At 47.4% G+C, this 25788-nt stretch overlaps 1 protein-coding gene across 3 annotated transcripts in view; it reads left to right on the forward strand.

Moving 5' to 3' along the window:
- PPARGC1B (PPARG coactivator 1 beta) overlaps positions 1–12137 on the forward strand; it is a 94820-nt gene extending 82683 nt beyond the window's left edge. For all 3 annotated transcript variants that reach the window (XM_048861471.2, XM_048861470.2, XM_048861472.2), the window contains 4 exons: positions 694–769; positions 1567–1688; positions 2092–2243; positions 6497–12137. In XM_048861471.2, coding sequence (XP_048717428.2) covers positions 694–769; positions 1567–1688; positions 2092–2243; positions 6497–6600 — 454 coding nt within the window. In that variant the 3' untranslated portion in view covers positions 6601–12137. The remainder of the gene's footprint in view (positions 1–693; positions 770–1566; positions 1689–2091; positions 2244–6496) is intronic.
- The last annotated feature ends 13651 nt before the right edge of the window (positions 12138–25788 follow it).

Here is a 25788-nt window from a genome sequence, read left to right on the forward strand (position 1 = left end):
GTGGGCACGGGAAGAGGCAGAGCAGGGGCAGGAAGACACAGGGCAGAGGTGGGGTCTTGGGGAAAGGGGTGGAGTGGTGGTCAAGCACCAGCTGGCAAATCGCAAAGCCAGCGCCTCTGCCACAGAGCATGGGTGTGCAGAGCACCTAGTCTGCGCATGGCATACACTGCATATCAATCCCAGGCCCTTCCAACCATCCAGCCCAGCAGGGGAGTGTTCTGATGAAATCGTCTCCAGTCATTTATTTTAGTTCATTAAAAGTAAGTGATAATACACCAGTGGCTGCTTGGCACTGGTCAGTCAGGCAATGCTTGACCTGTCGGAGGGTGGGTTTCTCTGGTGGTACAAGGAGGAGAATTGGGGAGGAGCCAGGAGCTCCTTGAGAAGGGGAGAGCTACAAGGAGATAGGGAGCCACATCAAGTATCTGTAAAGAATGATTTCCCTTGCGGCTTAAGTCCCGGAACCAGGCCTAAAGCGGTTTGGTTTGGGAAGCCAGGCTCTTCTCTGGAGGATCCACACCTGGCATCAGGGGAGCCTACTCACCAGGAGTCTCTTGGGTTAGAGATTTTTTAAAAGCTTGTGCCAGACACGGCAACTTGATTGTGCCTCCGCTTCCTTTTGACTGCCAAAGCTCCCCCTGCAGGATCCCTTGCTCCGCACTGAACTCCTCTCTCGTGCTTGCTTACAAACAGATGTGAATACAGCGAGCAATGTCAAGGGGGAAACGCGAGCTGGGACCAGATTGAGAAGAGACGCGACAAGGCCATTGTAAGTGACCTGCAGGCTCCACGGGGGTGCTGTGCTGAACGAGGTGGGAGCAGATGGTTTCATCCTGCTGAAGCCCGTTTAAATCTTGGGACAAAGCAATTTGCAGCCCCTCAATTCATCTCCCACTCCAGAAAGGAGATGGTGGAGTGTATTGGCCCTGGCTGTGGCATTCCTGGGGGTGGGGCCAATTTTAAACAAGGGCATGGGGAAAAGATAAAGAGCAAGCTATTGACGCTGGCAATATTCAGAATCCCTGGCACTGGAGGAATTCAGAGCACCCTACATCCACTGCACTCGGAATTAGCAATTAGGGCTGGGAATTCGGGGAATACTTGGAATTGCTAAGAGATTATTGAGCTGAGCCTCACTGCATATAAAAAGCAACAGATATACATAGAAAGCCTGTGTGTGTGTAGTGGTAGTACTTTATTGGTCTTCTGTGTTGCCTTGTACACCCCCGTACATCTCTGGCATTTTTAGCTCAGCACAAGCTGAGTTCCACAGACAGGAATTCTCAGTAACGTTCTCACAGTTACACTTCCACAAGGAAAACGCTGCAAAAGCTGAAAGGATGCAGTAGAAGGATAAAGGAAAGAAAATGTGCATGAAAAGAACTCAGCTGTTTGAGGTTGCTCAGAGAGCTGTTTGCGCAGGGGGGCTGGATCTTTGTTTTGCTTGTGCTCAGAGACTTGGGGGCATCGCCCAGCAGTGGGATTCCCCAATGGGTAATGCCAGGGGAGCAGCAGGGAGGCCTGGTAAGAGGGCAGGCCTGAGCTGCATTGGTTGTGCTTGTACAGGGTGAAGGCCGGGTGGTGTACATCAGAAACCTCTCCAGCAGCATGAGCTCCAGTGAACTGAAGAAACGCTTCGAAGTGTTTGGGGAGATCGTCGAGTGTCGGGTTCTGACCAGGAATAACAGGTGTGTTGAGCGCGAGCTCAGGCCCACACCTGGCAAAGCAATGGGAATTCTCATAGGACTTTTCGGACATAGGACATGTGCTGGCTAACTCATCCTCATCTTTTAATGGGATGAATGGGGATGGCCTTAAAACAGCACAGTCCCCTGGTGTACATCGCATCCCAGGGCTCACAAGGTTCAGAGGAGCTGTCTGTAAATTCCCCCTTGGGCCAAGGTGGGTGTGGGAGGCCTGTAGAACTGTTAAGATACCACAGGTGCAAGCGAGATGCACTGTACAATTCCTGCATGTGCCCTCCGTAAACCAAGCTACACGGTATGTGGCTCTCAGTCTCTTAGGAGATAAGGCTCATCAGATCCCTCTCCCTGGTCAGTCACCTCTTGATTCCTCTCTTTGGCTGCTCAGGGGGGATAAATACGGCTTCATCACCTACCGGTGTTCGGAACACGCCGCCTTATCGCTGAAGAACGGCGCCTCGCTGAGGAAGAGGAATGAGCCCTCATTCCAGCTGAGCTATGGTGGCCTTGGCAACTTGTGGACCAGATACACTGACTTGGGTGAGAAAGCAGGCGGGCCCCACTGGTGGCCAGGCTCTCATTTCCTTACGGCAGAGGGAGTTTTATGGCCCTCTCTGAACGCTGAGGCCCAAACCTCTCAACGGGGCGCTGCAGCTCTTCAGCTCAGTGTCCCCTGGTGAAGTCACGTGGGAGGCACCTGCCTTGTCCATTAAACCCTCATGGGTCTGGATTCTTCTTGACTGGGAGTTTCCTTTAGTAATGTGCCACGGGGGGTCATTTAATCGCCACAGCTTGGAGGTGCAGCAGCGCTGGGAAATCTCTGAACATCAGGGAGCACAAGGGGAAGTGTAGCAGCAGAGCTGCAAGGCATGCCTTTCCCAGGCTAGCTGGGGGGAAGCATTTAGTCTTCAGAGTGGAGGAAAAAACAAGGTTCCCCATAGCCCACACTCCAGCTGCTCCTGCTGAGTGCTGCAGAACTGCAGGCCAGTCCATGGCAGCCAGCAGGGAAAATGTCAGGAATAGATAGACACATACGCCTGTGGAAAGGGCTTTCCCTGGGAGCTGCTTTGTGAAGAGTGGCCACATTATCCTGGCATAACTGTAATAGCACATTGCACTTTCCAACTCATTTCATCCCGGGACCGCAAACCACTTTACAGACATTAATTAAAGCCTCACAACTCCCATGTGACATGAACAGTTATTAGCCCAGTTTCACATACTGGGAAACTGAGGCACAGAGAGGCAAAATGACCTGCCCAAGGACACAGAGTTAGTCCATAATAGAGTCAGGATCAGAAACAGGAACTACTGAGCCTTCTTCCCAGGAACTAACCAATCGATCACATATCTTTCATCAAAGTTATATGTAGCAACTGGAAACCCCCCCCATCCCATGATTGCGTGATGCATCTGGCAGTGTCTGATTCAGAGGTGTTCCAGGCCAAGCATTTGTGCAGTCATATTCCACACACTTTATGTGTATGTTTAATCAAAAAAAAAAGTTGTTAAAAGACCATAAAGGTTGCAAAGCCAGTCACTCAAAAATTAGCTCAGCCCCTTGGTGTCTCTGAATTATGATACAATCTTTAATTACCTGATCACAGACTATTTTCACCACAGGATCCCTGTCTCATTCAGTGAATGAATAGTTCTTCAATATTTCTTTTTATCCTCTTCATTCAGTCTATGGGCCCCAGTCTTATTTAGTACACACCATTTGAACTCCGCATGAACACAGAATTATTAATATCCCCCTGGGCATTTCTGTGGTCCTTATCACTATAGTGGTGGAGTGCACAAATTTTAATGCATTCTTTTCACAGCCCCCCTGTGAGGGGAGAGGCCAGGGAGCATTGCTACGCAGGGAACTGAGGCACAGAGATTAAAGCCAAAACTATCAAAGTGGCAATGAATTAGGGCTTGAGGTGCCCAGAGCCCGATTTTTCAGAGCACGATAGAGGTCCAGAGGAGAGCTCCCCTCGACCTGAGTTGCTGCTGTGAGTGCTCAGGACTTCTGTAAATCAGATCCCAGGGTATCAAGTCTAGCCCCCAGAAAATGAGGAGCACACGGTGGCCATTGGTGAAAATACTGGTGTACGTGACTTGCTCACATCACACAGGAACTCTGTGGCAGAGGCAGGGATAGAACCCCATTCTCTAGGCCAGCATTCAGCTGCTTTAATCGTGAGACCATCCTGTCTCTTCCTTCAGTCCCCTGCCTCATCCACTGAACACATTCCAACTTCTGTACCGAGTGACGCAGGGGCCCTGTAGGCCAGAGGCTCTCAACCAGCTGGGGCTCAGGAGTCATTTGTAAATGTTGATAGCCTGTTGTGACTTAGTAAAAAAGGCCGGGGGAGAGGGCTGGGTACTGCCGCTGCAGCAGGCGGGAGGCTCTGGGGGGCATTGCAAAGCCCGCCCTGCATTCACTCCACAAATTTGGCCTTGCTGGCCCACGGTCATCATGACGGAGAGGCAGCTGCGCCAAACCTGAGTGGCACTATGACCTGGGAGGTTGCAATGTCCAGAGCAGGTAATTGAGCCCAGCCAGCCCTACGGGACCAGAGCCTCTGGAGCGGCCACACAGCCCTTTAAAACATACTGGTGACCCAATTTTGAGTCGCGACTCATGGGTTGAGAAACCCTGCGTAAACAACAGCCTCATTGACCCGTGACCACCGTCCGTCCTGTGAACTGAATGATGCAGGGCTCTTGTGCAAAAAATAGTATGTAATCGAAGACTATATCATAATGCATACACAGGAGTGGACTGAATTAAGGGGGCGGGGCAACTTTAATTCTGGCATTTCCTAACTTTTGGAAGCTTGGCTTTGCAACCTCAATGTTCTTTTAATGTAGGGTGTTTGGGTTTTTTAAAGTAATCTCCTACATTGATTAAAAACTTAAAAAATTTATAAAACAAACTTCATCCTGTGGACATATTGAACCCCATATGGGTCATCAGCGAGGGCCAGAGTTTTAGATCCCCAGCACAGTCCTCCATCACTAAGGCTAATGGAGTAACTGGTAGCAGTAGAAGGCTATTAATGTCCCTCAGGACCTGCCACTACCAGGGATGGAGACGTACTTTGCCAGTGAGTTTCACAGCTATTTGCTAGCAGCAAAGGAATGTTGAGACACAGGAGTCCTGGGCTGTCCAGGTTTTATAGGAGAGTGTGTTCTAGTGGTTACAGACCCTCTGTCCTGCCCCAGCCTCTCCCGGTCCCCTCTTCTCTTATTCCACCATTTTCCCCTCTCCCATTCAAGTCAGGTGGCTTCTTCCTTCTCCTTCATGCTGCACAGGAGAGAGAGTTTCCCTTCTCTTAGTTTCAGTCGCCTGGCGCCACAGAGGAGCAATTGCTTTCTGTAGCAGCCAGGATGAGCAGTTATCGGGAAAGCCCTGTTCAGCCCTTCCATCGCTGAGCTGGAGCATGCTTGGTCAGGCCGGTTGGCACAGAGGAGCCATGACGGGACAGAGATATTCAGTGCAGATGGAATCTTCAGAGAACTTAGCTGCCAAACTCTAACCAAACTGTACTGATCATGTCTGAACTGAATTTTTTCAGAGGCTCAGACCTTGCCCAAATTTGGGCACATTTCCATAGAGATGGGGAAGGGTATGGCCCTGACACCAGGGTAACTCCCCTGTTCAAGCCCTCGCTCCAAAGCATGGAGCTGTGAGCGCTTCTTAATGAATCAGCCATAAGAATTTTTTTAACCTGGGCAAAACAGTGTATTTTTTCCTTAGTCTCATTCTCAGAAATGGCTGGACTGTTTTAGCTGAAACTTTTCAAAAAAATTTAGCTTGAGTCAGACACCCGGCATGGGAAGTTTCAGACTCAAGTTTGGCAAAGTTAGAATCAAATGAAAACAGTTTCTTATAATGGGAAGCATTGAGCAATCTTAGCTATAGGGTCTGCTACGAGTTCTGCCTACAACAGAAAACAAGTAATTGCCCAGGATTTTGATGGAGAAATCCCTCTCTTCTCTATTGAAAAGAGAGGGCTTTTCTCTGAGATGGAGGGGAAAAACACTGCACACTCCACTGCATTAGAGCTAAGAGAAAGTGAGCTCATCTACTGCCAGGTTTGTTCGGGGGCTCAGTCAGGTGGGGAGTGGCTGGTCAGATTGCTGTTGGGAGTGAGAGTCACGGTATAATTTACATCTAATTAAACAGAAAACCCAAACCCACTTTTTTGAGGAGGCAGCATGGACTGATTATTTGACTAGAACCCTGGAATTCCTGAGTTCTAATCCCAGCTGCTACTACTAATTCATTGGGAGCCAGTTTGATCTAGCGGGTGGGGCAGTGGCTGGGCCTCAGAAGAGCTTGGTTCTGTTCTTGACTATGCCACTGACTTGCTGTGTGAACTTGATCAAATCACTTCACCTGTTTTCCCTCTCAACCTTTGTCTGTCCTATCTAAACTGTAAGCTTTTTGCTGCAGGAACGGTCTCTCACTATGTGTTTGTACAAATACTTAGCACAAAAGGCCCCAGTGGCTGAGGCCTAAAGGTTCTACTCTAACACATCATCATAATAATGTGAGAAAGAGCAAGTCAGAATACCACTCTGTGCCTCAGTTTCCCCATTTGTTAAATGGGGACAATTCTTGCCTTATGAGGGAGAGTGCAGATTAATTAGTCCACCCATGTGAAGTGCTTTATAAGTCTTAAGTATAATTAAGTAGCTATACTGATCTTCAAAGAGAAGCAGGATGTCAGTGCTTTGTGACCCCAGCAGATGTCCTGCACCCTGACTATCTCATACTCTGTCCTTGCCTTTACTAGATTCCAATGTGGAGGAGTCATCCCCGGCTCCAGTGAAAAGCAAGTACGAGACCATGGATTTTGACAGCTTGCTGCAGGAGGCCCAGCGAAGCCTGCATCGATAACAGCCTTAACCTTGGAGGAACACCTCAATACCTCAGTCAAGGCACTTCCAATATGTTTACGTTTTCAAAGAAATTATTAAGTATATGAAAAAAGAGAGAGAGATTGAGAGAGACTGCTGTCCCTTTAAATTGATGTTTACATTGAACAAAGCTGCTTCTGTCTGTGAGTCCCCATGGTGTTGATGTTCCACTGCCACACATTAGTATCCTTGCTTCTGACTGGTTGCTTTGGAGTGAGCCTTCTCTTCCCCCTGCCTTCCCCGGGTCCCCCAACATCCACCCACGCTCCCGGAGTGGAGTTGCAGCTGTGTTCACCATAACATTTTTTGTCCGTAGTGTGTGATGATGAAACCGTTAATTGTGAATAGAATCAGGACTATAAACTAATTTTTAATAGAAGAAAAAAGTATATACTTAAAAATGTATTTATGGCTCAGATGTACTGTAATTCAGATTTATTGTATCGCTTCCTTGATTTTTAACTATGCACTGTAATGAGGCACTAGCCACTGAGCAGATGGGGGTCAGTCCGGGAGGGCATCCTGGACTGGCATCACTGAACCAGAGTTTGCCCCTTCAGCTGTGGAGTGAGCCATCCCGGGCCCCAGCCCCTGGTGAACTGGAACAGAATATGGTTGGAGTTTGGCACTCCAGTGTGTTGGAAAAGCCATTTTTCCTGCTTGCATGGCTGAAAGTCCTGGGTCTCCAGCTGTCAGTCTCGGGCTGCCTGAGACCGAACATGCTGGAAAGCGATGAGTTTGGTGGTTGGGCCCCGGCTGGTCCGGAGCTGGCGCGTTGTACAGCGGTGCAGCTTTGTGGGACCGGGGGAAGGGGAGTTATAAGGATGTAGTGTTAGGACACTATCAAACTGGGCACCATGGGAGTTAATCGCTGCTGGCCGCTTTGGTGATGGAATCAGTCACCATCCAGTGAAGCTGCTGTCCTGCCTTGAGAGCCTGGGAGAGAGTGAATTCTAAAAGCCCCCAAAGGGCCATCCCTGTTCATCCCCCCGCCCAGTACACAGGCAGGTGCATTGGTTTTGCATTAGGTGAGGATCACAGCTCCACTTAGATGATCAGCTAAAGCCTCTGTGAGATGCTGCTGGGCCCTCCTCAGCTCCATCCGTTGGCTGGCTCAGCTGGAGCAAAGCGACGGGCTGGGTGCGTCGCGCACAGCTACTTCCACACCACGCAGGGGAATTGGGTGAGAAAAGTCTCCTTTCACTCAGACTGGCAGCTAGATGGCATGGCAGCTAAGCGGAACATCCCTGCCGCATGCAGCATGCCGCCCTTCCTTTGGGTGGTGTCTGATAAGCTATAGACCTACCCAGTCCCACTAGGAAGTTAGCAAATCCCATCTCCCTCTTGACCCCTCTTGGGCTATCACAGTCTCTCCAGTGGTCCTCACCTCTCCAGGCTGCTGACTAGCAGAACGCCAGTCATGGAGGCACTGCAGCCCTGGTGGGTGTTTGCCTGCTGCTGTCACCTCATTGCCTGCTGGGTAGCACTAACCCTGGCCTGCCTCTCGCTGGTTCCCAGAGATCCCCAATCACGGGGGCGTCCTTGCAAAGCCCATCAGCAGGGCTGGGTTTAAGGCACACAGTAGCAGTATGGTCAGCAGCTTCACTGGAGAGTTGACCTAAAAACTTTAAAGCCATTCCACATCTGAGCCGGGGAGAGACCGGGCAGTCAGAGAAAAAACAAGCCAGAAACAGTGTTTAACAGTGGGGACTAAATAACCTTGCTGACGCCACAACCTGCCCCCACGTTTTCAGTTTGTTTTTCACACACAGGTGAGACCGCTGGGATTGAGCCATCCCTTGTAGATAGAATAATAGCCTTAAATTCTGCCAATAGATAGATTAGATTCCCTTAAGGTCTCCCCTAGTACATGGCACTGACATATTGTGATGGTATTACTTCACCATATGGGGCACACATGACCAGAAACTAATTCCACGGGACTAGGTTCTAAGACTCTTAATTCCTGCTGAATTGTACTGTGCTCCATCGACGCCAATGGCATCGCTTGTGATGTAAGATACTATTCAAAGGGGGAAGGGTGCTGGCTCTGTGTGACCCTAGGACACTTATCTGATTAGTTGTCTTATAACGTGGAGCTCAGGGTTCTAAAAATATCCAGTTACATGGTAATTACCTATGAGCTACCTGGTGACTTAAACGACACTTCCCAAAACCTTCATTGATGGGTTTATTATTGAGCACTTACATGGCATATTCCTCATGCTACTTCAGTCTTGTTCCAGAGTAGTTACCCGATTGCGTCCCTACTGTAAAACAGAATCATGGGCTCTTCCTCTCCCAAGCTAAATTACACAAGTAATTCTGACCTAGACTGAGCATCTGCTATTGGCAGTCGCCTCATTGTAGCTTTGCCTTTTTCTGTCCTAGTATTTCCTCACAACAATGATGTTTACATGTGATTGCTATAGAGCTTACTGTAGAATGTATATAGCGACACATTTAGGGTGAGTAGTACTGTCCTGTGCTGTGCTGATGTTTTTCAGAAAACGATCAATCAAAACCGATACGTGTAATTCTTCCATCTCCTTGCTCAAGACAAGGATGGATCAAAGCTCACAACGCTGGCTTTGGTCAGAGATGGAAAATGCATCAAATGTTAAGAATGTGAAAGGGTTGAATGCAGTATAGGGAGAACTTCCTGGCATCTGGAAGGAGCCTCCTTCAGTGTGAATCACTCACTCGCTTCACAGACATTGATTTCAGTACACCCAGTTTTAAATCTCGTATTGCTTTCATGAGGCTGGACTTCCTGTGTTGGCCATTGGCCAATGACAGTTGCAGAACGTCAGCGCATCAAGTGAGATACTCTTGAAGAGGAAGGAAGATCCCGTGATGCACAGGGTCAATCAGTACTGCAATCCTAGGATAGGAAGAGATGCAATAAGTGGTCTTCGTGTTGCCTGAAGCCTATAAATTATTTTTGCAAGAAGTGTCTCCAGGACTTATGCAATATGCACTCAGGTGCACAAACGCACACACCTCTGGTTATGGCCTGGGCTGGGCAATGAGCTCCTGTTCGTGCTGCTGGTGACCACATACGCAGTGAAGCCAGTATTGCTGAATGTAAAGCCGGGGGGGCTATGGTTTGGAATATACGCACAGTTTACGCAGGTTAGCTCAGACCAGTACCTCTTGGTGGCTGCCGAGGGTTGGATGTTCAACCTGAGAAGCATAGCCATGAATATTCGCTTTGTTTATGTCAGTCACATTAGGTCTAGTGTAAAAATTGTACCCTCTGGACTGAGGCTTTTTTTAAGCTCCCCTTGGCTTGCAGTGCTACACTCTGCAGCAGGAGATTCTAGGGGAGGGAGGAGTTATATAGTCTGGTGTTCTGGATGGGAATGCTCTTTGCCAATGGAGTGTGGATCCTTTCCTGGCTTTGATAGGGGAATGATTGCTCAGAGGCCAGCCACAATCAAAGAATGCAGTTTGATTCCTAGTATGCTACTGATCCAGGCTCAATCCAGGGAGGTGCTGAAGTCACCCAGAGTTGGGGGCACTCCCCATCGTTGAAGGATTGTGTCCTAAATTTGGAGCCACATATTTTCCCTGGGATGGGAGAGGGTTATTCTGAGAACGTGTCTTCAACTCGAGGAGAAGAAAATAGCAGTCTGAAACGAATAGCTTTAAGTCCCACGGAGCCGGCACTCGACAGAGAGGGAGAGAGTCTCTGTGGGCGTTACACCATTCAGCTGAGCAGAGGCTATGGCACATTCACCGACGCTTCCCATACAGAGTGGCACAGTGCATACCAGCCAAGGAAGGGACTCCTCCCCTGCGACACCCCTCCTTGTCTTCTCCGCCCTTCTCTGCGCACAGTCCCACATTCTACAGGGACACTCTCCCACTTTTCCCCACATTTGCTTTTCAGGGTCCATGTATCTCTCCCTCCCCCGCCCCCAGTAATAACTACAGTGCAGCAATAACATCAACGTGCGGAAGAAGCCATGCGTCTATGAGGGAAGCAGAGACTTATATAAGGAAAGAATTTAGTTTCTGCATGAGGGTGGGAGTAAAAATGGTGTGTTAAAATAGGCAATCAGGAAGGGGCATTTAGTTTTTTAATTAATTATGTGTGTGCACAGAAAATCCCTTGATGGTTTCTATTTGCTATCAGGTACAAAACCTGACATGCAGAGTAAATGATAAAGCCCCAGTCCCCTTTTCTCATCCACTGACCCATTAAATCTCATTGTTTTGCATGAGATACAGTTCTTTGTGGCAGAATCTAGTGCATTCCTATGACTTCTCAAGATGAGGATTGTTTTTGAATGTCTGGACTGGGGAGGGACAGCTGGGGAATGCAGGGTTTTAGAGCTGATGTTGCCCATTGAAAATATCTATCCCCAGTTCCTACTCAGTGCAACTTTGAGCTGCATTATCTGCACAAAGTGTAAGCAGCCGCTCAAGTCTCTATGTTGCAGTGTTTGCATTAGATCTCTGTACCGGTCCATGTAAAGAAGATTTACAGAACCAGCTTTATTTTTTTGTACTAATATTCTTTTGGGAACTCTCTTGAATTCTTAATATATCATTATCTGTAGCTGAGCCTTTAAAACCTTTTGTTCTTGACGTGACAGTCCATCCTTGACAATTCTGAGCAATACAGAACCAAGTAAAGCTTGCAGGTTTCCATTGCTCTTCCTATATAGATTCTGTAATCAGGTAGTGGCTTAGAAAGTCGGGTTGCAATATACCAGGTGGCACTGCAAGGGGCATTATTTATCAGAGAGCTGAACAAGGTTAATCTAATAATCAGGTGTGTGTATGTGAATGAGCGAGAAGAATTAAATTGATGCATTTCTTGAGGAAGGTGTAAGAATTTCACCTAAAAAGGGGCACATCTGCTTTGTTATTTATAATAAAAGCTAAATTCTACTTTTTGTTTAAAAAAGGACACTGCTAATAACTCTTAAGGGCTCAATTTTGCCACCCTGCTCATGGTGAGTAAGTAGCACCTTACTCCTGGAGTAAGTAAAAGTAGCAGAATTGATCCCTTTGTGATTAAGAATCAAGGTTTTAGTTGACTGCATTTTTTGTTTTAAATTGGTAGAGGTTTTTTATATTTCACTTAATTTCTTTCCCAGTTGTGTTCCGTTGTGTCCTTATTTATGTAATATACTTTAACCTTAAAAATGGCATGGATTCTTATGCCTTTATTCTTATTTTTAAAAAGAGATTTATTTCTAGTGTGATTTAACTGTCTAAACGAGAGAACGTTTTCTTGTATTTTTACATTGTCAGATTCTATAGTTTCATAGATAATTTAACCAAATCGCTCAATGTATTATCTATATCTATCCGGTGGGTATAAAAGTTCTATTTTAAATTGTGTAAATACTTCAGAACTGGCTTCTTTTTCCAGACTCCCCTTGCTGTGGAGTTACTTGTTTACATCACAAAGACTGTAGAATCTCTACGCTCATGTACTGTAAATAGTGAAGTGATCTGCCTATAAATAAACTATAACAAATACACTATAACGTAAAAAAATCCAACTCTGTCCTGATAATGCTTCAGTTTATTAGTGCAAACCCATTTATACATGTTCAGGGAGAAGGTGACTTTTGTTGCAAAGAAATGCTTTCCTCCGTCTTTCAGACTTTGAAGAATGATTAATTACAGAGCAAAATATATGCCCCTCCACAAACAGGTGTTTCCTATGGCCACCCACTCATTTTAGGACTTGAGTATTTGCAGTAAAAGTGATAAAGGGTAATTCCTTCACTTGGTGTTGCTAATGGAAGGAATTGTACATTCTGCCAAGAGTGGTTCTTTATGGAATTGATTGATTTTTGTTGCTTTTTGCCTTTTGTTACACAGAAGTTGCACTTCTTTAAATTGGGAGTTTAAATTGATTTTGTTATAAACCAGTGCAAACCCCTGTGTAAGAGTGGCTTATTTCAGTTTAGGTGAATCCATTTTATTTGCTGTATTAAGCTACATCGAAATAAGCCACTCTTACTGCAGAATAAGAAGGTCTGTATGCCGTCTTTTACTGGTTTAAGGCACATTGGCTGAGCGCACAGGACAGTTGCCCTGCTGCTACCTGTTTCGTGGGCTTTGATTGGTAGGGATGTCAGATGGACACATTTCACCAGCACTAAATTATCTACGATTTGGTAAGAAACAGTTGAACTTGCCCATGCTAGGATAGAGAACAACTCCTCTCTCCCCTCTCAAAAGCCTCCTACACTCCAGCTGATGTATGTTTTTACACTAGCAGAAGGGAAAGGGAAACATCACAATAAAAATGGGAAATATCTGGAGTTTATCCAATATGTAATATTCACATTGACCTACATTTTCTGTCCACACTCATAGCAGTGTGAACCAGGAGTAGCCCGACAAAGTCAATGCAGCTGGAACCAGTGTGAGGTCAGGCTCAGGTCCTTTACAACTAAGTACCTGGCCTGCACATATGTTTTGGAGTCTTCTCATGTCAGCAGTCCTGCTGACTCCAATGAGACTACATAGGTGAGAAAAAATTCCTCGGTGAGGAAACTGTTTGCAGGATCGGTCCCTTCTTTGGAGTATTCCTTTCTAAAACAAACAAACCGCATCCATCCTGATAAGCAAATGGAAACATTTACAAATAATTTGTGACATCTCACTGATGGGAGAAAAAGATTTGTGTCAAGTACATTTTTTGTTGACTGTCTGGCCATCAACTGAGTTGATTAAAGAATGAGAAGAAATGTGAAGGGTTCATGTTTAGTTATTCCACCTGGAAACAGTCAGGGCATACCCTGACTCTTTTGTAGAAGCAATGCACACATTGCTCTATCCAAGAACAAGGACTAGATATGAACCATGAGAAGTTGATTAAAAGACAGTGACCGTGGGAAGCTTTCTTAGCCTGGGCTCAAGGCCTGAGAACCAGGATTGTAGTAGATAAAAGTTGATAAACAAGTATCTTAATCAACGTCATACACTCCTTTGTGTGTCTTTTTGCGGTAGAAGTATGTAATGCATAGGGGGAAGAAATATAATAAAAGGGGAAGGTGGAAAGCTGGGGGAAGCAGCCCAATTCAGCTGACCAGCCTGCTTGCTTGCATAAAGCAAGCAGCCCAATTCAGCTGACCAGCCTGCTTGCTTGCATAAAGCAAGCAGCCCAATTCAGCTGACCAGCCTGCTTGCTTGCATAAAGCTGTGTTCTGTCTCATCATTGAACTGCCACAGAAATGGTTTGTGAATAATGTATTTAACAACATCAATCAGTGAGATAAATCATTTGCAACAAATATCTCCATCAGTTTCATTTGTTCCCATTGAAATTAAAATAATGGAGTTTCCCTATGCTGGTTGCAGTTTCTATTTAGTAAAATATCAGTTTATTGCACACCTAGAGGCCTTTTCTGTTAGTTCATATATTTTTCACCTCCTGCATTAGTCAGTGCTCTCTCTGTTCCCTTCAGCATAGAGATAGATTGACACATTTCTGTTGGGTGATGGGAAGAAAAGGCAGGAGTTTGTTTTTCTGACTGGGGACAGTTTTTACAGCTGGCCTGGACTTGTGCCACACTGCCTCCATGTCTTTGCCTACAGCAGGGACAAGTGAGGTCTTGGTTGAAAATAACCAACTGCTCCCTGGTGCTTTTCGTAGTGGCGAGCGCGTGTGCTGTGCTGCTGTCTGTGCACGTTAGCTGAGCAGGTAGTGCAGTTTTACAGAGCTACAATGCCCACACTTTTTGGGTGACTGTGCTCGTTTATCAGGCCAACACCTCGGCAGCACCAGCTGCCTCCCATTCAGTTGTACAGGATCTAGTCTGCCATAGTCAGTGCCAGATTTACAATGGCTCCAGTGGCTCCATGGAGCTGGGCCCATGCTCAGAAGGGGCCCTGGCCTGCTCCGCTTGCACTGCACCCCGAGACCCCGTTGGCTCCCCCAACCCACCACTTGCTCCTCTTGGTCTGCCTGCCGGCTGGCCGAGATTTCCTCTCTGCCCCCTGGCCCCACTCCAGGCTGCTCCTCTCAGCCCTCTCGCTGGACCCCAGTGCACCTCCGGCTCCGGGCAGTCTCTGCTTCCCACCACCTGTGGGGCCCCGCCTGTCTCTCCGGAGCTGAGCCACCTGGGACTGGTGCAGAAGCCTGGCCAGTCTCAGCCAGGTATGTGTGGGGGGAACAGTGTGGAGGGCTTGGCTGGGCCCCTCCAGGCAAGTGCATCTAGAGGGACCCCGGCCGGGGCAGGTCCTGTCTTGGCACTAGGGAGTGGGGGTTCTGTGTGGGGGGTGCTGGGCATAGGGAGACGGGAGGTGTTGGTTGTGGGAGGCTGTGTGGTGTGACATGGGCCTACCCCTGAGGGGAAGGGGCATGCTGGCAGCACAGGGACGGGCAGGCCACTGTGCGCCTGGCAACTGGCGGTCTGTAAATAGTGCCCTCGCGTTAGCCCCTGCCATGCTATGCTTCATTGCCTCTAGCTGGCCCCTTGCTCTGGGGACTGACCTCCCCGCGCCATGCTCCATTGCCTCCATAGGAGCCCACAAATATGTTTGGTGCCAGGCCCACAAAAGGTTAATCCGGCCCCGGCCATATTGCTTGGGTGGCTTCTGCTTTCATGACTCTGAACTTTGGAGCAGTCCCAGGCACGTTAAAATCTATAGGACTGTACAGGAGATGAGGGGTTGTAGTGCGAAGGGAACCTGGCCTGGAGACTTCTCATTAAGACCTTGCTTAGAGTTCCTGCCCAGAAAACGTGAAGTACAATGGAAGGAGGAGGCAAATGGGGTTCACATGCAGAAGAAGTTGAAGTTCTTACCAGGAGCCTCTCCACCTCCTAATTGAACATCTCCTGCAGAAATTGAAGGCCTTGTGTGTATAGGCTGGGGCCAGACTGGACACGGGAAAGCTGAAGTTTGCCATTTCAGGGCCAACAAATGGAGGATAATGTCAGAGAATGGTGAGAGAGAGAGAAACGTAAATGGCTCATTAACCCTCCCTGCAAGAGAGAGACACTTAAACTGCGCCTTCAAAGTGGAAGCAGGATGAGGGTGCTGCCGCTGGGAAGGGTGCACATGTCCTGAAAAGCAAGGCTCCCCAGTAGAATACACTTATCCTAAGTTTAGTACCATGACGTTTCGCTGAAAGGTGTGCTGCAAAGAGCTACCCCCTCAGAACATGCCTCTGCAAAGCTCCAGCCCTCAGATCTAACTCAAAGCCTGGCAAGGATTTGTCCAATAAACTCTTGTGATTTAATCTGTAGCAGAGCATGATCCTCTCCTGCCTTCTTGCCACAGAAACTTGCTCAGACTCCACTGGCTGGATCTCCACAACATGCTGTTCATTCATGTTCCCTCCACCAACACCTTTACAGTTTTGTGTAGCAATGCAGTGTCCCTTGTATCTTCAGTCCTTTTCCCAGGGTCCAGGAGGAGGAGAAGCCTCCCTTGCTGGAGATCCCTCTGACTCTGGGCTCAGCCAACCCTGCTCCTCTCCCTTCCTGTGCTTTTCTTAACAATCCTGAGCTCACCCAGCTGCCTACCCCACCATACCTGATTAGATAATTAACTGCAATACTCAGGTTAGTTTTCGGGGGAGGAGGGGCATGGACAGAATTGGACTATGTGGTGGCAGAGTGATCAGGGTGCAGGCTCACCTGTTAACTTCCTGCACTGTCACACGATCCATTTGCATTTTGAAAATGTGTCCGCTTCGCAGCAAGGTTTGCGTGGGGTATGTTGTGAGCTGCACACAAAAGATAATCTCACGTGCTCACTTTACAGCAATGCAGGGAACAGGAGGACTAGAAGATGTATGGTTTTAACCCTTGCCTCCACAGATCCACTTTTCTTTGGAACTTTAAACCCCTTTTAATTCTGAGAATGTTCCATTAAAACAACTCCGTGAAAAAGGGTCTGATCCTCCAAAGGGAGTGGATCTTCTGTTAAAAACTACTTACCTGGCATGTCTCAGAGCTCAGATGTGGACATCCCTATCTTCTAAAGATCAGGAGGAATTGCACAGTGTTTTCACTCACAAGTATCTCCTGTTGCTGCAGATTCACTCACCAACAGACTGTACAATCTTTTTTTCATTATTTGGGAATAAGGCAGAGGCCAGCTAGTTTCCTGCACAGACATCCTTTATGAGTCTCTGCTGCATATGAAGTGGGAATTCCTGTTGATCCCAGAATTGTTGAACACATTCAGTCTACGACTCTGGTAAATACCGATTTTTTTGGCTGAGTTTTTATTTCAGCTTCTTTCTCTCAGAATTCCTCCAGGTCTGGCCTCTTAGCTTAAAGTTATATCAAGTGTCTTAGGCCAAGATGTCCTAAGTCTAATTCCCACCTGAAGTTTTGCCAGGCATAGTTCTGAGGCTCTGCTCACCAAAATGCCCAGACTGCTTTATAGGTTTACTCCTGCTCTCCATTGCTCAGGGAATGATATGGGTACTAGTACAGTATTTAAAAACATAGAATCATAGAATATCAGGGTTGGAAGGGACCTCAGGAGGTCATCCAGTCCAACCCCCTGCTCAAAAGCAGGACCAATCCCCAATTAAATCATCCCAGCCAGGGCTTTGTCAAGCCTGACCTTAAAAACTTCTAAGGAAGGAGATTCCACCACCTCCCTAGGCAAATCAAAACCTTGATGCTTTAAATTGAGGTCAGAAGAACTTCAGGTCTCCACATCTTGGAAATACTGATTTTAGCTTCTGCTTGACATAAATTCCAGTTGATGAGGTCTCTGAAAGCTTTGCCAACTCAAGGCATGTAGAAGTCTGGAGAGAAATCAATTACGACAATGTGTGCGCGTCCCCATTCCAGTATAAATCAATCCTTGCTGGCTGCCAGGAGCAGACAGGTAACTGCAGGGAGCAAGGCATGTTGGTTTCTTCCTTTTGTGAGGGCTCTCTACCCGGCCTTCAATTTGCCAGTCCAATCTGAGCCACCATGCTGATTTCTGTGCCCTTGTCACACCCAGAAGGTGCTGTTCCTTCAGGGCCCCACTGTTTTTTAAGGAAAACAAACCAATTTGCTCCTCTCCCTACAAGGCAGTAGAAATGCCTGCTTCTATTGTTGCTGCTATATTGGCTATATTATTGGTTGCTATAGAGATGGGTTCTCTCTGTGCCTGTGCAGCCAGCCCTGGATCTCCATCTTACTTCCCTTCATGGTTTATTCAGTCCCCGGTTGTACTTTTTCCCCATTCATGGCTCCTGCCCAGGCTCCTTCTCACATTCAGACTTAGATTCCTGGTTTCCTCTCAGCAAGGTTCCAGAGGTCAGGAGGGAGCTTTCCCCCCTCTGTTTCTTCTTTTTCTCCATCATTTCCAGCTACCTTTGTGTCCACCACTGTGTTAACTCCCTCTTCCATCTCTCCTTAACTTTTCTAACTTTCCTCACGGACTAGCCCCGTCTCCTAGACCAAGTGAAGGTTTCTGTTTCTTTAAATTCCTCAGGTCTTTGCCACTCATCTTTCATTTCTTGTAGGGGAAGAGGGTTCCCTTGTGACATTGTACGGACTGCATTCCCCAAGGCTATAAGTTCACTAACTACAATCGCACCAGGGATGAATTTGGCCCCCACATCTTGTGTGCTGCTACAGCTAAGTCACTAACAATGGGCCAAAGTACATGTACAGGGACCCTGGTTTGTGTCCACATTCAACACAGTTAGATGTCAAGTTGCAACCAGGCTCAGAAGCTGGGGAGCCTCAAGCATACTTTTAAGCCAACAGGGTTATCTGGAACAAAGCCCTGCCCATGTAGGAGTTCCAGACCACGCTAGCTGTTTGATAATAATCACTATATTAAGCAGAACCAGGCATGGCAGCTGCCTCTGGATACACCTGCAGCTCGTAGGGATTTGGTGTCCCAGCCTGGTGAAGGCTTTAGGGAGGCAGGTGTTAATATACAAACTAGGTAGTGGCCCTGCTGGCATATTCACAACTCGCTCTGTGCAATCAGCATTAAGATGTTCTGCTTCCTTTTCAGCTTTGCTTCACTGCAGCTCAGTGGGGTGCATTTCTGGAGCCAGGGAAGAGGCAGCAACAGAAAGCTTTGAAGAGGAGTTCAATTACTCCCTGAGTCTTGACATCTATAAGGACCCCATGTCTCTGAGTTGTGGCCACACCTTCTGCAAGGAGTGCATCCAAGAGGTGATCAATACAAATCAGCAGAAGCCCTGGGACACCTACTCCCACTCCATCTGCCAAGTCAACCTCCTACCCTTCCCAAAGCTGCAGAAGAACTTCCAGCTGTGCCGCATTGTGGAGAAGTTCCTGGCCCCACCTTCCAAGGAGGACTGCTGGCCGGAGTTGAAGCCAGCAGCACCCAGGCAGGAGGAAGGTATCCCCTGTGATTTCTGCCTGGGGCAGCCTCAGCGCGCAGTAAGGAACTCCCTGAACTGGGAGGCATCATTCTGCCAGGACCACTTGAGGAAACAGCATCAAGACTGCCCAGTGGAGCCTCATGACTTGAGCTATCTATTGTAATGAATGTTAGCAGCTACTGCTTCCCTTGTTTTATGTGCAGCAGTGTGAGTCTGCTACATTGTCTGAAAGTGGCTAAGGGACCAGAAGCAAAGGGCAATGCAAAGCAGCCATGTTATCTGATTTGGGAGTAGCCTATAGTGAAGTACAGCATGGATCAGTTCCACTTTTACTTAACATCTGTGTTAATAATCTGAAATTGTACAATAACAGCACAGTCATTACATATGCAGATGATATTGCACCAGGAGACATCGCAGACACCAGTGAGGACAAGGGAGTGTATACAAGGGGACACAGAATAGGCATAAGAAAAGGAAATACAATATTCAACCTGGAAATCATTTAAATCCTTTTTGGGTTGGGGAGAAGGAGGAAGAGATCAGTGGATGCATCATACCAGACTGGATTGATGGCTTGTTACTATCTATAAGAAAATTGATTTGTCTGCTGGATAAAAAAAGTTAAACTCCATATTCAAGGAGTCCTTGTCTGGACACAGATTCAGGACTCTTTATTGACAGAACCAGTCCCAATCTGCTAAACTCTCAGGACTAGACAAAGGAGTTAATCAACTCTATTCTTTGCAAGTGGATCACAAACAGCAACACCTTCCATTAGAAGGGTATTGTGGTCTCAGTAGGAAACCTCTTTGTGCTGCAATAACACCTAGCTCTTATGACAATATTATTAGGAAACCTTTGTACGTAGCACCATAGGTGTGCCAGGCACTTCAAAGAGAGTGTTTACAATCTAACTTCTGTGCCACATAGAACTATGAGGAGAAATGATCGCAGGCAAAGGGGAAGGGAAAGAGGGAGTAACACAAAGGATTGCAGACAAAGGCAGGGGTGATGTTCCCTGGACTTATAACTAAAACTAAACCAAAACAGTGTAACAAGAAAAGCCAATGTAGTTGTCAGATCGATAATAGAGCTGGGTGGAAAATTAAAACCAAAAATGTTGGGGTTTGATTTTTTTGCCAAAAAGCCCAAAATTTCCATTGGAAGCAGAAACTTCTCATGAAAAATACCATTTAATGGAAAAAACTCAAATCAGCTCTACTCCATAAGCCAAGACATCACGTCTCTGTCCAGAGCAGTGTTAGTCCCCATCTCTGTGTAGCTCTGGTAAGAACATAGCTACAACACTGCTTTCAGTTTGGGGAGCCAGAAACAAATTGAGATACTGGAAGTTATTCAGAGAGGAATAACTTCAGTGATGAAGGAGCTGCAGAACTTGAGTTATGACACTAGCACTGGGTCAGATCTAGCTGGTTACCTAGTGCACCTTCCTGCCTATGTAAGAGTTTTACTGTAGTGCAGGACTTCTCAGACTCCATTGCACAGCAACCCCCTTCTGACAACAAAAATTACTTCACGATCCCAGGAGGGGGGACCGAAGCCTGAGCCTGCCCAAGCCCCACTGCCCTGGGTGGGTGGGAGGGAGGTGGGGGCCAAAGCCTGAGTCCCACCACTCTGGGCAAGGAGGTCAAAGCTGAAACTCAAGGGCTTTAGGCCCAGGCAGGGGGCCTGCAACCTGAGTCCTGCCGCCCAGGGCGGAAGCCCTCGGGCTTTGGCTTCGGGCCTTGGTAGTGGGGCTCAGGCCCCAGCAAGTGTAAGCCAGCCCTAGTGACCCCATTCAAAGGGGGTCATGACCCACTTTGGGGTCCCGACCCAGAGTCTGAGAACTGCTGCCTTAGCGTATGATTTCTAGTTCTTTGCCTGGCCAATCTTTAAATGTCTCCCACACTGAGACTGTTCCAAAGCCTATATCCTGATATTCACCTACATTTTTCCATCTCTTTTTAAATTTAATGCCATTTTTCCTAGTTTTCTGCTCCTGCATTGCCCTAAATCAATCATCTCCTGCTGGGGCTTTCCACCTTTCAAATGTTCAGCTGCTATTATGTTTCCTTCCACACGCATACACTAATTGCTCAGCCAAGCTACATGTGTTTGGATCTTCTCTTAAACCCACCAGCTTGTGTTGCTCTTCTCTGGACTCCCTTCACTTGGTTTATGTCTTTCAAATACTGAGTGCTCAGGACTGCAAGCAAAAGACTCTGACTATACCATGATAAGGCACCTCTGTAGACATATCCCAAAACTGCACTGACCCTGTGTTTATGGATAGTTTGTTGATCGCCATCAGCCATACAGCTCCTTTGGCATCGCTGCTTGTTTTCCCCCCCATTCCACAGCTGTGGTTTGGATTACGTTCCTCCAGATAAATTAGTTCACAATTTTTCTAAAATGAATCCTATTCTCACCTATCTGTGTTTCTAATCTCTCTAGTCTTTCCCACTAGTCTTTCCTGTCTTCACTAGTATTTGCAAATCCCTGCAGTTGAATATCATCTGCTCATTTCTTTAGCACATCAGTAGAGACTAGAAAAAGACTGAGTATACCTAAGCTTAGGGAGACCAGTCAGGGAGCCCCACCGAGAAGGGAACCTCTACAATTTGGGCTTCCTGAACTCCACCTGAATGCAAAGGCCAAGGACAAAAGTACAGCTATAAAAATAAAACTCAGCAGGAGCCTGTCCCTGAAACAGTTTTTAAAAAAGTCAAACCAAGGAAAAGGGGAACCACTGTTTCCTATAGCGTCAGGAGAATCTAGCCACTAGACCTGGCAAAAGCTCAGTACCCTAAAGCACTCACCTCTTTTAGTTCCCTGGAGGAAATAACTCATAACCCCTAGCTGGGCTGGTTCTCCAGCAATCCCTGCTGAGGGCAGGCAGCTGTGGCATCTTGCCCTGCTTAGGAGGACAATATTAACCCTTTCCCTGCTTCCATCAGAGCCCCATACAGAGGCCCATTATATCTGTTCAAAGGGGAGCATCTATTATTGTATGTAATTATTTTGAATTATGTCTCTGTGTTAAAGAGCCCTAGAAACCCTGACACAATTTCTAAAAACAATATAAATAACTAGCATTTAGCCTCACCACAGGCAGCAAAATTCAGCCGTCTGCAGAACTCCTCCAAAACTCTGCACCCTCAGAGGCCTCCCTCTGCAGCAGCCTGAGCAAGCAGCTGGACCTTCCAGCAAGCCCATGTTCTTTTGGACCAAGAGGGCCGGAGTCATAAGTGCCGACTCTGTGGGTGCTCTGGGACTCAAGCACCCACCGAAAAGAAAAATAGGGGCTGCTCAGCACCCCCCAGCCACACTGGTTCCAAGCCCCGGAGGCTGGCTGCCAATTAGCTGTTCGGTGGGGCCCTCAGGCTGGCCCCCGATCAGTACTAAAAACAAAGCTTTTCCATATCTGGGTAGTTTCTCAGATCTTTTCTGGGTTTCTTCTTAAAGGTGGGTGAAACGGCTTCACTCAGATGTTTAGGTACATTTTCAGTTTCCAAAGATCTCCTGCACTTTAGAGCTCATGTTGCATTTGACCACCCTATCACTCTACATATTTAAACAACTACCATACCCCTGTGAGGTAGCTAAGTATTGTCTTAATTTAATAGTTGGGAAACTGAGGCACAGAAAAGTTAGGTGACTTGCCCCAGGCCACATGGGAGTCAAATCCTATACTCCTGAGTCCTGGTCCAGTGCTTTAACCATAAAACCAGTCCTCCAGACAAGGAAAGCTGGCTGTAACCTCCCCTGTTGTCCATCAGTGCCCCTCTTAAATTTGCCCTGGGGCTCACTGGAAAAGCAATCGGAGTCATACCCACCCTTCCCCAGGTGAAGAGGCAGAGTGTAGAATTTTTAGTTTCCCAGCAGCCATATTTCATATGAGAACTATCCAGCTAGCGTTCAGTGTCATGCATCTGATGCACACATTCCTGGATATAATCTGTATCTAACTGCAGTGGAGATGCTGGTGATCATTAAATGTGCATTGGCAGGCCTACCATGGGAGATGATAGGGATCCTAGTCCTTAAGATGTACACCAAAGTATTAGTCCTATTCCCCACTCCCTCACCAACCAGGAGTTGCAACCAGCCCTAAAAGTGGTCAGGGTGGGGCTAGATTGTGAAAGAAACTTGGTGTCATTTTATGACGTCTGACCAGAAGAAGTTCCCTGCAAAGAATCCTATACTTATAAAAACTTCAAGCATTTGTTTGAAACACCCTGTCCATGTGTTAGTCTTTCTAATGGCTCTCACTCTTGTAGTGATATTAGTGAGGCCATTACATATGTTGTTGGATCTTAGTCATATATGAGTAGGGCCCTACCAAATTCACGGCCATGAAAAACGCGTCGTGAAATCTGGTCTCCCACCGTGAAATATGGCCTTTTGTGTGCTTTTAGCCTATACTGTACAGATTTCATGGGGGAGATCAAACTGGGGGTTCTGACCCAAAAGGAGTTACAGGGGGATCACAAGGTTATTTTATGGGGGTCGTGGTATTCCCACCCTTATTTCTGTGCTGCCTTTGGAGCTGAGTGGCGGTAGGCCAGGTGCCCAGCTCTGAAGGCAGCGCCCCACCAGCAGCAGAGCAGAAGTAAGGGTGGCAACATCATACCATGCCACTCTTACTTCTGCGCTGTGGCTGGCAGCGGCTCTGCCTACAGGGGTGGGATCCTGGCCAGCAGCCGCTGCTCTCCAGCTGCCCAGCTCTGAAGGCAGCGCCGCCGCCAGCAGCAGTGCAGAAGTAAGGGTAGCTGTACTGCAACCCCCGCCCCCCCCCCACAGAATAACCTTGCGACCCCCTCACTGCTCCTTTTTGGGTCAGGACCCTTACACTTACAACACCATAAAATTTCAGATTTAAATAGCTGAAATCATGAAATTTATGATTTCTTAAATCCTGTGACTGTGAAATTGACCAAAATGGGTTGTGAATTTGGTAGGGGGCCCTATATATGAGCAAACCCACTGCTATGCAAAAGCTCTAAGCTGACCTGAAGTATTTGAAATAGAAGCTTGGGGTCAGAGTGGATTGCAGCCTGCTAAGGCCCTGATATAACCCTGTGTCAGATATCTAGCTGGGAGCTATAGGGAGGCATCTGATGTTGCAAGTGTATCAGACTGAAATGGAGGACAAAAATGTGTGTACGGGGGAGAAGATGGGAGAAGTGTATTGTGGAAATAGACCGCCAATCATTTTAATGTGCCTTTCTTTTGGTGGACAGCAAAGAATGCACAGGAACTTTAACAGCAATATCTGTTACATATACTACACAAACGTTCACAGTTTTCTATGACTGTAGATCTATGTGAAAGTTAAATGGTCATGGATTATTTTATAACACTACACAACTCGCTAAAAGCATCCCCATTTATTTAATGTGCCAGTCTGTAAGGAAATATTTTTACTGTCTGATGTATTTGCTTGGTGGCATAAACTGCTGTGTTGGGTGTACATTTTGAAATTATTTAGTTTACAGTTCAAAAAGATGTTTGCAGGTGCCATGAGTTTACAAATGTACAGCCACGGTCTGCTCAGATTAACCACTACGGGAGGAGCAAAGCTGATTTTAAACCTCCAGCCTCTCACTCCTGGACGGTGCCTCTTGTGAGCATCAGCACAGAACCCTGGCATCCAGCTAGCCTAGTGGCGAAAGCAGGAGCCAGACACTGAGCCAGGACACCTGGGTTTCTTTCCTCGCTCTGACACTAGTTGTCTGCGGGAGGCCTTGGGTATGTCACTTCACCTCCCTTTTTCCTCAGTTTTCATCTCAGGCGTAAAAACAAGGCCGATGATGATCTCATCCAGCCTTATCAAGTGCTCTGAGAGCCTCTGTTGTAGAAACAGGAAGTGTCATGGCTCTATTTTGTACACCTTATGGCACTTTTGTCTTTGGCCCCACTCTACAATTTTCTACACGACAGCCAGATAAGGCACCGTGTTGTCTGTAGGAATTGTTTAGTTATTTTTGGCATTTGTTTTAATTCTTTATTTAATTGCTTTTCCTGTTCAAAGCAAAGTTTACACAAAGCATTTAATGCACACTGCAAAAGTGAAGGAGTTCAGATGGTGCCAGGTCCCCAGACTAACTCAGTTTCACACAAGAATATATAGCAATAACCCCTGCAAAGGGAAGGAAAGGAATGCTAATATCTAAGCAACTTCCCTTTGGATAGCTCCCTTCAGCACTACACCTGTGGGGAAGGGCTTAGAAGGAAGAAATCTCTGCGAGGATTCCCTTGCAGAGTTCCTCCTCGCTGATTATTCCATTCGGGGGGCAGGGTTTGCTGCACTGCAGATTGGTCACTGGGACCTATCCCCAATCCCTGTAGGTCCTGAGGGATCAGAAGGAGGCCAGGGTCATCTGTGCAGAGGCCCTGTTGCTTTACACCAGCTTTGTGCTGGTCAGGCTTGCCCTCTCCTGGCAGCTCTGATGGAGCAGCACACTCCTATGGACTGTTCCTTGGCCCCAGGATTTCCCCTTAAAGGGAGACCTCCGTGAAGCCGGAGACTCCACCACAGTCCTCTTTCTTGGCTAAGCTCCATGGTGCCAGAAAGGAGAGATTACATCAGGGATCAGCAACCTTTGACCCGTGGCCCGCCAGGCTAAGCCCCCTGGTGGGCCGGGCTGGTTTGTTTACCTGCCGTGTCCGCAGGTTCGGCGGATCGCAGCTCCCACTGGCCACGGTTCACCGCTCCAGGCCAATGGGGTTGCAGGAAGCGGCGCGGGCTGAAGGACGTACTGGCTGCTGCTTCCCACAGCCCCCATTGGCCTGGAGCGGCAAACCACAGCCACTGGGAGCTGCGATCAGCTGAACCTGCGGAAGCAGCAGGTAAACAAACCGGCC

The sequence above is a fragment of the Caretta caretta genome, chromosome 8, assembly GCF_965140235.1.
Source record: "Caretta caretta isolate rCarCar2 chromosome 8, rCarCar1.hap1, whole genome shotgun sequence".
Classification (NCBI taxonomy): Eukaryota; Metazoa; Chordata; order Testudines; family Cheloniidae; genus Caretta; species Caretta caretta.